The sequence below is a fragment of the Camelina sativa genome, chromosome 3 (assembly GCF_030686135.1).
Source record: "Camelina sativa cultivar CO46 ecotype springtype chromosome 3, ASM3068613v1".
Taxonomy (NCBI): domain Eukaryota; kingdom Viridiplantae; phylum Streptophyta; class Magnoliopsida; order Brassicales; family Brassicaceae; genus Camelina; species Camelina sativa.
In genome coordinates this window covers 29,365,929-29,379,405 of record NC_141882.1, presented here as the reverse complement: position 1 = coordinate 29,379,405, position 13,477 = coordinate 29,365,929, and the positions used below count along the sequence as shown (strand labels likewise).

At 40.4% G+C, this 13,477-nt stretch overlaps 1 protein-coding gene across 1 annotated transcript; it reads right to left on the bottom strand.

Annotated features, from left to right (window-relative positions):
• Positions 1-190: 190 nt before the first annotated feature.
• LOC147947842 (deoxypodophyllotoxin synthase-like) lies at positions 191-2,202 on the bottom strand. Its single transcript, XM_087496371.1, has 3 exons — positions 1,509-2,202; positions 865-1,186; positions 191-590 (listed from the first exon to the last, which is right to left on the bottom strand). Exons 1-3 carry the CDS (start codon positions 1,886-1,888, stop codon positions 342-344), a joined length of 951 nt encoding a protein of 316 aa, XP_087352497.1. The 5' UTR covers positions 1,889-2,202; the 3' UTR covers positions 191-341.
• Between the last annotated feature and the right edge of the window lie 11,275 nt (positions 2,203-13,477).

The window sequence follows — 13,477 nt, the reverse complement described above, 5'->3', positions numbered from 1 at the left end:
TTTAATTAATATTGTCTTAATTTCATAATCACATTATAGATTCTATGGTACTATCTGATAAGTGACAGCACTCTTTTATTTTTGTAAAATAGAAAACCCGTAAACTTCACACTCCTATTGTTTTAGGGCTTGTTTTAGATATGTAGTATACGACTTCAAATCGGTTTCATTGGATCAAACCGTTGGAAAATGATTTGAACTTTTTATCCTATCTCACTGAAAATAAAGTAGAGATCCAATCAAATAACATTCACGCCAATTCTAAAACATTATCACTTAATTTGATCAATGATCAATATGATAACATCAAGTTATTTCTAAAAACATTATCTTTTTGATCATCAATCTTCTGTACCACAATATGCTTTGAGAGTGGAATTTGCTTCACGGCCTTCTTTGGTTGCAAAGAAGTTTATGAGAGCGATGTTATTGAATGGCTTATACATAAGAGGATGTTCGTCATCCACAAGCTCCTCAGGAATAGAAACCGAGCCCGTAAGGAACGAGAAAAGACCTATAGTGTACCTCACCTTGTCACCTACCATTGTCACTCTATGTTCACAAGAACGTATCCTGTCATTGCTCCAACCCTAACCATATATATCCATGGAAAATTACATACAAAATAGACGCATACGAAACCAAACAGCCATAATCGATTGTTTAACCACATGCAGTTTTCTAAGTTTATATATACGTTTGTATAGCAAAATGTTTTTAAAATCTATATAGAAAAGGATCGTGAAATCTATATTATTATTTTAGTCGACTGATCAATTGAGTTATTTACGTTTAACATATATATATTTATTAATACCAAATGTAATGAAAATGCAAAAAATATATTTCATTGGAGTTACGTACCATAGAGATGTCACCGGCCATGACGACGTATGACTGGAGTGGGAGTTGAAGGGAAATCCATTCACCGTCTTTTGACTTTACCTCTAAACCATTTACATCGTTTTGGTGAAGTATCGTTAAGAAAGTCTTGTCTGTGTGCTGAGGAAAAGCTGGCATTGAGACAGACTCTGGTGGAGCCAAATACATGAGAAATTTGAGTAGGTAAGTCTTTGATTCGAAGTGAGATTCGTAGTATTTCTCAACATCGTAGTTCTCGAATAACATCCTCACCACTAGCCGGTCCAATTCCGCAACTGCGTTTGAAAAACTGTGTATGGTTTTGCTGCAAAGCGTAAAATTAAACAAATAAAAACTATAGAGTCAGTGTTTCAAAGTACACCAATCTATCGAAAACTTTAAGCTAGTTTTCTCTGTCCAAATGAAAAGTATCAAATTGAAATAAAAGTGACCAACTCAAAACTAATTGGTAGCCAGTTCATTGGTACATGTCTCTTATATAGTATTACTTTAGCTAGGTTTCTATCGTATTGCAAACATGAAATTTGTAACATAAACTGGTCATAGTGCTTTTTGGTTTTACGAAGTAGTAAAAGTTATTGGCTTCATTTGACATTAAAACTAGATATAATCGAGTTGAGACATACCAAAACTGATCATTTCCTTGAGGCCACATGAGATTAGTGAATTTCTTAGCATCTTCTTTGTTGGTAACATAATCAATTCCAAGACCCTCGTGAAGAGGGATTATAGGCATTTGACCAACGTAGCCGTGGTACGGCTTCTCATTTACATTCTTCATCTTCGTCTCCGTAGGGAGATCGAACAGATCCTTAGCAGCGGCAAAGACTGAATCGTCTAGTTGCTGCGTTATTCCATCGTAAACCGCCACGAAACAGCCGTATTCCTCTAAGGCCTCACAAGCATCTCTCGAAATGGAACGCCACGCAGACGTTCTTGGTTTTAAGTCTTGCGCTCTCGTGAAATCAAGAATCGGAACCTTAGTAGTGTTCAGGATTGATTCCATATTTGGATACAGTATTTCTAATTTGACCTTTCTTGTATTTGTCAGAAGCACTTGTTCTTAATAGAGAATTTGTTACGTATATTAATGAGTTTATATAATTTTTTGTTTGACATCAGTAATGAGAATGAGCAACAAAAAAATCTCTATATATGAATAGAATGGTAGTTTTCTTTGTTAAGCAAGAATTCATTTTATTAATACCTAAATATGTTTTAGAATCAAAACCGTATTAAATAGTCGATCCATACTTAAATTATTAGTATGATAGCTTTTTCTTTTTAAGAACCATGTATTGGAAAACCTCAAATCTAAACGGTTATCCCGACTCGATAACATAGTTTATATTGTGGTCCATGGATTCGGTGACTTATAATATCACTACTACATAGTGTAGTCCATAGAACTGGTGACATACTAGTAAGTAATATTAGTAAACAAACATTTTGTTTTCATTCTAAAATGAATAATTGAAACCTAAGAAGCAAGATGCCTTCAAGATTTGTCTTCTTATGAACACCTAAAATCTTATGTATAAGCCATTTGACCATCCACAATACTCATGTACTTTTAAATTAGAAATACATGAATGGATATAAAGATCGGTGCAATAACTGTTACCCAATTAATTGGGGCAGTGATTATATCTAAAAGATATAAAATTTATCAAATTATGTGAGATTTGAGATGTGAAAGTTAGTGAAATCGATGTGTGTCTTACTATTTTAATATATGACTTCTTCAATCATCTCAGAATAGCGACTTTAGTTTTGAATTAATTATCTCGGATAATATTTATTTTCATAATTGATTTTAATAATAAATAATAAGTTGATTTTCTTGTGTTTGTTGGACAGTGGAAAGACTATTGAGTGAACTAAAAACTATAAAACAATAATTGAGGGAAACATTGTAAAAGATTTGTACATGTTTTGAAAAAATTAGGCTGTAAAATTAGGTCCGATTCGAGATCATTGGCTTCATCAGCTTGGCTGGGCTTCTGTAGCCGGTGATGCTGCTAGTGCTATGATGACGGAGAGAAAGTGCACTGATGACTATAATGCAATTTCAAGCTGGTTTATTTATCGTGCGTGTATGCTTTTAATGCTTTGAAGGCTCCCAAGTTTATTGAATCGAAAAGAGTTGCATTTGAGCATATTGGTGAACAAGTCAATGACCTTTGGTGTTGCGAGAGTTTTCCCGCTGAAGATTTACCTATATGGAGAATAGGGGTAAAATCTGTAATTTCAATATCTTCCCTCAATGAGACGTTGAAATTAGTAGTCATCAAAATTGATTACATATTTGCATACTTTATTTCTAATTTGACTTTCTTGTATTTGTTAGAAGCACTTGTTATTCATAGAGAATTTATTACATATACTCCCTCTGATTTATATTATTTGTTGTTCTTTGCAATTTCACACATATTAATAAAATTATCAAATTTTATGTTTTACCCTTGATTAAGACACTATTTCATTTGATATAAATAATTAATAAGCTAACAATTAGGAATAAAATTAAAAATTTGATTCATAAATTTGCATCGTAAATACAAAACAACAAGTAATATGAAATACAAATTTAACTCTAGAATGACAACTAAAAAACCGGAGGAAGTATTAATAAGTTTATATATTTAAATTTTTTTACATCAGTAGTAAGTTTTTATATTATTGTAAATTTATATGGGCGTTCAAATATGAAATGAGCAACAACAAAAAAAAAAGCTCTATATAACGATATTAATATGAATCGAATGGTAATTTTCTTTCTTTGTTAAGCAAGAATTCATTTTATTAATGCATAAATATGTTTTAGAACCAAAACCGTATTAAATCATCGATCCATACGCACTATCCACCTAACCACAACCACAACCAACAACGGAAATAACCAATACCAATATCCAATAATAAGCCAATATTAGAACATAAACAATAACCAATATTCAACCAACAAGAGACATAAAACCAGCAACCTAGCAATGATTCTAATGATCCAACTCTAGCAACCTAGCACTGTCAGACAACAACCAATCAAGTCCCTAAAACATCCTCCTCTTCATTGCCTTGATTCCACGATCACACTTTGTCTTTACCTGCACCACAAACACAAATTGCAATGCATGAGTATTTTATAAACACTCAGTAAGGCAATCTTTCCATCTACTGTGGCTATACACACAAGCAATAGAGACATCTCTAACCATCAACCAACAATCAACAATCAACAATAACAAACCAGGACTCTGCATCGACCGACACCAAGCATGCATCGACCGACACCAGTTGGGGGTTTCGTCGACCGACGCATGATATGCATCGACCAATGCAAGGGTCACTTGCATCGACCGATACTCCCATTGCATCGACGGACACATGCTCGACATAGCACGAAAACCCTAAGGTTTCACGCGCTGTCCTCTCACTTGCATCGACCGACGCACAAAGTGCATCGACCGATGCATATGCCAAACATCATTTTCCCCGAAGCTTCTCGCCGGATCTTTGTTCCTACAACCACAAAAAAAAACTCGATCCCAAGCCACAAGAACGCTTCCCAATGTCCCAAATAACGTTCTAACAAGCATAACAACACACAACAAGCAGATCAGAGAAATCTCCAGCTTAGATAAGCCATGGTCATGCACTTACCTTTGCCAAGAATTTTCTGAATCTTAAACAAGCAAGAACACGCTGCTAGGAAGCTCCTACAACGACCTCAGCTACGAATCTCTACAAGAAACGCCTCCAATCTGAAATCACCAAGAACACTCAAGAACACTTAGGGAACCTTTTCTCTCTTTTCTTTCCTCTAAAAAGCGGCTAAACACGACTAATGAGATACAAAATCGAGTTAAGGGTTTTCCTTAACCCAAAACGCAGCGTCCTATCCCAATCCAGGTTTCTTTCCTGTGGCCTGCGTAAAACAACACAATGTCCTACCAACCACATATTCCCTCACTGGAATACCTCAAGACTACACAAGGATAATCTCACTGCCCCACGAGCCACCACAAAGGCCAAACAAATGTCCTAAACAGGACCGCCACCAAGGCCAAACAAATGTCCTAAACAGGACTGCCACCAAGGCCAAACAAATGTCCTAAACAGGACCGCCACAAAGGTCACTCGTCCCGAAGGACCGTCACAAAGACCACTTGTCCTGAAGGACCGTCACAAAGAGCATTTGTCCCAAAGGACCGTCACAAAGACCATCTGTCCTGAAGGACCGTCAAAAAGACCATCTGTCCCGAATGACCATCACAAAGACCATCTGTCCCGAAGGACTGTCACAAAGACCATCTGTCACGAAAGAACCGTCACAAAGACCATCTGCCCCAAAGGACCGCCTAAACAGGCATTCTGGCTAAACAGCCCGCCACAAAAGCCACACAATTGGCTAAACAGCCCGCCACAAAGGCCACACACGGCTAAACAGCCCGCCACAAAGGCCACACACGGCTAACAGCCCGCCACAAAGGCCACACAATGTCTCAAGAGACCGCCACACACGGCGCAATGACTCAACAGTCCGCCACTAAGGCCACTAAGGCCACACAAGCCCCTCCAAGGCTCTCCGCCACAAAAAAATGGACAAATTCTAACTCACATGAAACTTTCCATTTTTAGCACTTTCCACTTCTGGGAACTTTCCACTTATAGAAACTTCTATTTCAGGAAACTTTCCCTCAAACACCGCCTCATGGAAATTTCGTATCTCGAGCACCACCTCATCTCGTTACTTAGTCGCACAACCAACCACCCCTAAGCGACCAAGTAAACAAGAGAGATGGGTTGGAATACTCTCTTCCCGCTCCAGCCACGAACTACAAATGGGACCAGGCTAGACAAGTTCAAGTCGCGACCTGCTTCTCGAACCACTTCTTGAACCTTGCCTTCATCCTCGCCTCTGGCTCCCAAGTCAGCTCCTCAACACCATCAAAGTCCCAAAGGACTCTCATCAAAGGAATCTTCTTCTTCCGAAGTTCCTTGATCCTCCTCTCGAGCACCCTCACTGGTCTCGCCTCCAAAGTCATGTTAGGCTGAAGATCCTCAGGAATCTTAGCCAACAACTGATCATCCTCACGGAGACACTTCCGCAACATAGACACATGGAAAACCTTATGGAATGCTCGCATAACCTCAGGTAACTCCAGTCTATATGCCACTGGTCCAACTCGTCTAAGCAAACTCTACCAAGCTCAGGTGATATGCCCAATGGCCACCCCAATCCAGCACACTCATCCTCAGCAAATCCTCCAACGTCTGGATCGTCCTCTCTGACTGTCCTTCTGTCTGGGCATGATACATTGTACTCATATGCATCTTAGTGCCCATCTCTGCCTGAAATGCCCTCCAGAACACTGAAGTGAACTTTGTAATCCCTATAAGACACAATGCTCGCTGGCACACCATGCAACCTGACTATCTCATTCACATACTTCTTAGCCAAGACCGCTGCTCCATCAGTCTTATTAATGGCCAGAAAATGTGCTGACTTAGTCAACCGATCTACAATGACCCAAATAGCATCAAACGTCCTGGACACTGGCAAACCCACCACGAAGTCTATAGTAACCGTATCCCACTTCCACTCTCGAATGGGAACACTCTTCAGCAATCCACCTGGTACCTGATGCTCAGCTTTCACCAACTGACACACATCGCACCTCGCAACCCAACTAGCCACGTCCTTCTTCATCCCAACCCAGTGATAGTACCTCTTGAGATCACGGTACATCTTAGTCGCTCCTGGATGAATAAAGAACATGCTCGCATGAGCCTCTCTCAGGATCTTCTACCTCAACTCTTCATCCTTAGGCACACAAATCCGTCAATGAACCAAAATAGTGTCATTAGCCGAAACATGATACTCTGAATCCACATTCTTTGAGGCATTCACCAGCCCCAAATCCTTCTCCTGAGCCAACCGAACTCTGCTCAACAGATATGCTCTATCGACTGCCACCAAACCCAACGGCTCATGTGACACAACACATAGACTCAAAGCACTGATCTTTCCTACCATAGACTCCATATTTTGCTCCTGAGCCGAAGCCGCTTCCGACTCAAGGCATCAGCAACCAAGTTAGCCTTACCAGGGTGATAGGCTATCTCCAAATCATAATCCGCCACCAGCTCCATCCACCGCCTCTGCTTCAAATTCAGCTCGGGCTGAGTGAATATATACTTCAGGCTCTTATGATCTGTAAACACCTGTATCTTTGCAACATACAGATAAGATCTCCAAATCTTTAGGGCAAAAACTACAGCACTCATCTCAAAGTCAGGAGTAGGATAATTGTACTCATGCTTCCGCAACTGCCACAAAGCATAGGAAATCACCTTCCCATGCTGCATCAACACACACCCCAAACCAACTCTGGATGCATCTGTGTAAACCACATAGGGTTCTCCCTGCTCAGGCAAAGCCAACACTGGAGCGGTAGTCAACATCTCCTTCAGGCTTGCAAAGCCCTCCTCGCACTCCTGTTACCAGACAAAAGGAACATCCTTCCCTGTCAACTTAGTCATTGGACGTGCTCTACTCGCAAACCCCTGCACAAACCTCCTGTAGTAACCTTCCAAACCCAAGAAAACTCCTTATTTATGTGGCATTTTGCGGTCTAGGCCAATCTCTGATAGCCTGAATCTTCTCTGGATCCACAGAAACCCTATCTACAGACACAATGTGACCCAGAAAACCCATCTCCCACTGCCAGAAACTACACTTGCTCAACTTAGCAAACAACTACTGCTCTCGCAACTTCTCCAGAACTGTTGTCAAATGCATTGCATGCTCTTCAGGACTCTTAGAATAAACCAGGATGTTGTCGATGAAAATGATGACAAACACATCCAGAAACTCCTGAAACACGCTGTTCATCGATTTCATACGCTGCTGGTGCGTTAGTCAACCCAAACGGCATCACCACAAACTCAAAATGCACATACCTCGTCTTGAAAGCAGTCTTCCTCACATCTGTCTCATCTATCGTAATCTGATGATAACCCGACGCTAGATCTATCTTAGAGAACCAAGTAGCACCTTTCGACTGATCCAACAACTCATCGATCCTCGGAAGAGGGTACTTGTTCTTCACAGTGACCCGGTTGAGAACCATGTAATCAATACACAAGCGAAAACTCTCATCATTTTTCTTAACGAATAACATCGGCGTTCCCCATGGTGATACACTAGGACGGATGAATCCCTTGTTCAACAAATCTTCTAGCTGCTTCTTCAGTTCTGCCATCTCTGCTGGAGCCATCCTGTAAGGAGCCTTAGATAACGGTGTCGTCCCTGGTTCCAGTTCAATCATAAAAGGATCAGACCGAGAAGGTAGTAATCCCTGCAATGACTGGAACACATCCTCAAACTCCTCCACAACCTGAATACCGCTAACCGTAGACTTCCCCACTGACTGTGGCATAGATATAGTAACCAAATAAGCCTCACGGCCCTTCTCGATCATCTTCCCAGCCTGAATGGCCGAGATCATGAGACTCCCCGAAGTCGGGCTAATCCCCTGAAAAACCAACTTCTCTCCTGAGCGCTCAAACTCCACTCTACCCCGATAACAATCCAGATGAACCATATCCCGATGCAACCAGTCCATCCCCAAGAAAACGTCATACAACTCTAGTGGGCGGATAAGAAAATCCGCAGGCCAAGACTCTCCCACGATCTAAATATCGATACCCCTCACTCGACCAATCACTCTCAGAAACTTGCCTCCAGCAACTTTGACAACTCCTGCACTTTCTCTAGGATCTCCCATGATAACCGCACTCTCTGCACACTCCGGGGTAATGAAGCTATGAGTAGCTCCAAATTCTAACATAACATGTGACTTAAACCCTCCCACCAACAAGGTCCCTACACAAACATCATGTATTGAGAATCTAACACTTTATCACAGGACAACATAAAATCTGAACTTACTAAGAATTCACAAAGACAGAGTACCAGAAATTATACATTTGATCGCCCCGGCACTGGTTCCACCAGTCTCTGCAATTGTGTAAACCTGTGGCGCCTGCTCAATCCGTGCCACCTGCTGCCCTCCCGGCTGCACCTGCTGCAACGCTGCCACTGCTATCGGCTGCAACTTGGGACACAAGGGCCTGATGTGCCCTGGCAACCTACAATGATAGCATACACGAGCTGCTGCCAACGGAGCACTCCTCTTAGAAAAGCTAGCAATCTTGTGATCCTTGCCCCCACACCCGAAGCAACTCGGACCACCCGGCCTCTGCATAGCCTCCTATCTCCTCTTGGTTCCCTACGCACGATCCTTGTTGCAGTCTCAACAAGCTCTACACGCGTAGCATAACTCTCCCCTCTACAGTAAACCCTCAAATCATCACGTAGGGCCCTCAAAAACCTCTTGATCTGAGCCTCCTCATACTCCATATCCCGACCCCCATACCTCAGAAGTCGACTGAACTCCAAGTCAAGCTCTCGCACTGACCAAGTCCCCTGAGCTAGCTGAAGGAACTGCACCTCCAACCTATCTAGTGCTTCTCTAGGAAAATACTTGCGGTTGAACTCCAAGACATGACATCTCCCTCTGCACTCTCCTAGCAGCCACATCACTCCATCACAACTGAGCATCACCAGTCAAATGGTGGACCCCAATGTCCACCAAAACTCCTCAGAACAACTCAGAGTATGGAAGTTACGTTCCACACTCGTCCTCCAGGCATCTGCAACAATAGGATCAGTACCTCCCAAAAACCGCTCGGTACCAATACGGCTCATCTCTCTCAACATGCTGACATAACGAGAATGAACCCCTACATCCGCAGCCACTGGTTGCTGCACCCCTGCCGCCATTGGCGGCACTCCTGGTGCCTGAGCCGGTACCACACCCGGTAACCGCGCTAACAACTGTGTCAGCAAACCCGCAAGGTTGACACCCAGGACTACCACACCCGGGCCCTAACATCACCGGCTACTGGAGTATCAACACTGCCCCCTCTGTCCATACTCATGGAATCTCCCTGGACACCCTGCGACTCGCCAACACCCTCTGATGTCACACTCTGACCTCAGTTTCACTAACCACTGGAGCTCTGCCCCTAACATGACCACGTCCGCGTCCATGACCACGTCCGCGTCCATGACCACGACCAGCAACAGCACCCTCTCTAGCCATCTGCACTACCATTGATTTGGTCGAGTTTTTACCCGATACACTTAACCGCAAGGCAATATATGCGGGGTCGAATCGACAAGGACCAATGGTACACTAAAGATTTGCGAGACTTGTAAATAGCTAAAGCGAACGAAAGTTTGTTTGTTTGGATTCAGAAATTGTTAATAAAAATGCAATAAATAAAACGATTTAACTTATGGGATTAAAAAATTGGGTTATAGGGTATTTCAGAGATCAATGACCAACGGGGAAATGAAACAAGGAATTCAATAGTTAAGAACCATTCTTGAACATGAACACAAGATTTGACTAACCCTCTTTCAAGGTATTAATCACTAAAGTTGACTACTCAATTACTAAACTTTCATTTGTAATCTCCTAATCAAATTTGCATTATCAAACAAGTTCACTAAGTTCACAATATCCCCTAACATCAACTTTCGCAGGTTAGAGAAATATTGCTCAATTCATATTGGTTTAGGCATTCTATCGAACACTTGTGATGCGTAGGAAGACCTAGAATCTAGAACAAGGTGATCAGTCCTATTCTAGCATTAAGAGCATATGAATCAAAGAACCACAAAGAAAATAGAATTCCCAAGCAACAATTAAACCATTAAATCATTTGATCCCCTACTTAGAACCCTAAAACCCAATTAGGTGACTACTCACACATATTGAAAGCAACAACACAAATAGATGAAGAAGACATAATTAAATTGATGAAATAAAATGAGGAAAGAGTTTAGAAATCTTCTCCAAATTGTTAAAGAGGATGAATCTCTAATCTCCAGAATGGCTTACAAAAGTCTCCAGTTGCAGAAAAACTCAGAAAAATAGAATATGCATCCCCCTGCTAATTAGGTTTTGGGGGTATTTATACCCTTATTAAAATAAAAAAATGAGAATAGAAAAATTTAGAAAAAGGAAATAAGTGTCTGGATTGTAGTCAAAACAGATTTTATCAGACTTCAATAGACTTGAGAATAAATTTCACCAGACTTCACCATACCTGACTAGACTTGACTTCAAACTTCACCAGACTTCACCAGACTTGACTTCAAACTTCACCAGATTTGACTTCAAACTTCACCAGACTTCACCAGACCTCTCCAGACTTTAACAAACTTGTCTACAGACTTTACTAGACTTTCCCAGACTTGTCTATAGACTTCACCAGACTTCATGCTTCAGTTCAACTTGAAGATATCCAAAAGTCACTTCCTGCTTCTTTATTCCAATTAAGCTCGAATCCAACCAAAAGTCTCCAAATCTAGCACATTGTCTCCAAACCTAATCACAACTCAAGAAAAGACCAAAAAGACACAAAAGACGGACAAAGATGCGACAAATGACTCAAAACGAATAGTAAATGAAGGACAAAAGACACCAAAAATACAATACATCAACCATGAACAGAAGGCTAAGCACGCAATTAACATTCCACAAAAAAAATCATAGACTCACCGTGGAATCACATTGTAGGCTCGAAGAGGATGTTTTAGGACTCCATGCCACACACACAATTGACTAACTCACATAATCAATCAAGACATGCAATCCCAAACATCACAACAAAAACCTAGTGAACCCAAACCTATAATAGTAAGGGCTCTGATACCAAACTGAAACGACCTGACCCATTTTTTTTATAATAATAAATATTAATAAACTACAGCTAGTGGTCTCATACCCACTAGCCACATAACCACAACCACAACCAATAGCGGAAATAACCAATACCAATATCCAATAAAATATCCAATAATAAGCCAATATAAGAACATAAACAATAACCAATATTCAACTAACAGGAGACATAGAACCAGCAACCTAGCAATGTTTCTAATGACCTAACTCTAGCAACCTAGCACTGCCAGACAACAACCAATCGAGTCCCTAGAACATCCTCCTCTTCATTGCCTTGATTCCACGATCACACTTTGCCTTTACCTGCACCACAAACACAAATTGCAATGTATGAGTATTTTATAAACACTCAGTAAGACAATCCTCCCATCTACTGGGCTATACACACAAGCAATAGAGACATCTCTAACCATCAACCAACAATCAACAATCAACAATAACAAACCAGGACTCTGCATCGACCGACACCAAGCATGCATCGACCGACACCAGTTGGGGGTTGCGTCGAACAACGCATGACATGCATCGACCGATGCAAGGGTCACTTGCATCGACCGATACTCCCATTGCATCGACCAACGCATGCTCGACATAGCACGAAAACCCTAAGGTTTCACGCGTCGTCCTCACACTTGCATCGACCGACGCACAAAGTGCATCGACCGATGCATATGCCGAGCATCGTTTTCCTCGAAGCTTCTCGCCGGATCTTCGTTCCTACAACCACAAAAAAAAAACTCGATCTCAAGCCACAAGAAAGCTTCCCAATGTCCCAAATAACGTTCTAACAACACACAACAAGCAGATCAGAGAAATCTCCAGCTAAGATAAGTCATGGTCATGCACTTACCTTTGCCAAGAAGATTCTGAACATTAAACAAGCAAGAACACGCTCCTAGGAAGCTCCTACAACGACCTCAGCTACGGATCTCCACAGGAAACGCCTCCAATCACCAGAAATCACCAAGAACACTCAAGAACACTTAGGGAACATTTTCTCTCTTTTCTTTCCTCTCAAAAGCGGCTAAACACGACTAATGAGACACAAACTCGAGTTAAGGGTTTTCCTTTACCCAAAACGCAGCGTTTAACTTAAACTCGCACGCACAGAATCGACCTTGCATCGACCGATGCAATCCCTAAACCGGAATTTCGGTTCGCGGATGTTACATATATTAATTTAATCCTCTATATATTAATAGAGAAACATTCTTAAAAATATGTTGAGGTGTTGTCACCAAATATCTCAAAACACATTTTAGCAAATAATCCTCTTTAGTTAATAACTAATTACATCCATGTCATTATAAGTTTTATTCAAAATTCTTATAATAAATTAAATTTATTTTTTATTTTCCAAATTTTAACAACATGCACCTCTTTTTTTAACATCTACGTTTATAATTATTTCAAAATTAGTATTATAAAATCTAATATCTAATTAAATTATTAAAAATATTAGTACTCATATATTTACATTTACATACCAAAAATATATTCATTAAAATATCAAAAATTATAGCCATTTAATTTGAATGTATATTTTATTTCTTTAAAAATAACAAATTGATTTATTTTTTTTAAATTAATAATTTTTCTGTTATATTAAAATAAAGTCCATACAAATATACATTAAGTAATTGTTGATTATTAGTAAATACCAACTATTAATTAAATAATATTAAATACTTATAAATCCCATTTCTGATTATTCATTCGTAATTTATATTGTCTTTTTTCTAACACGTAGAAATTTAAATTTAAGAATATTG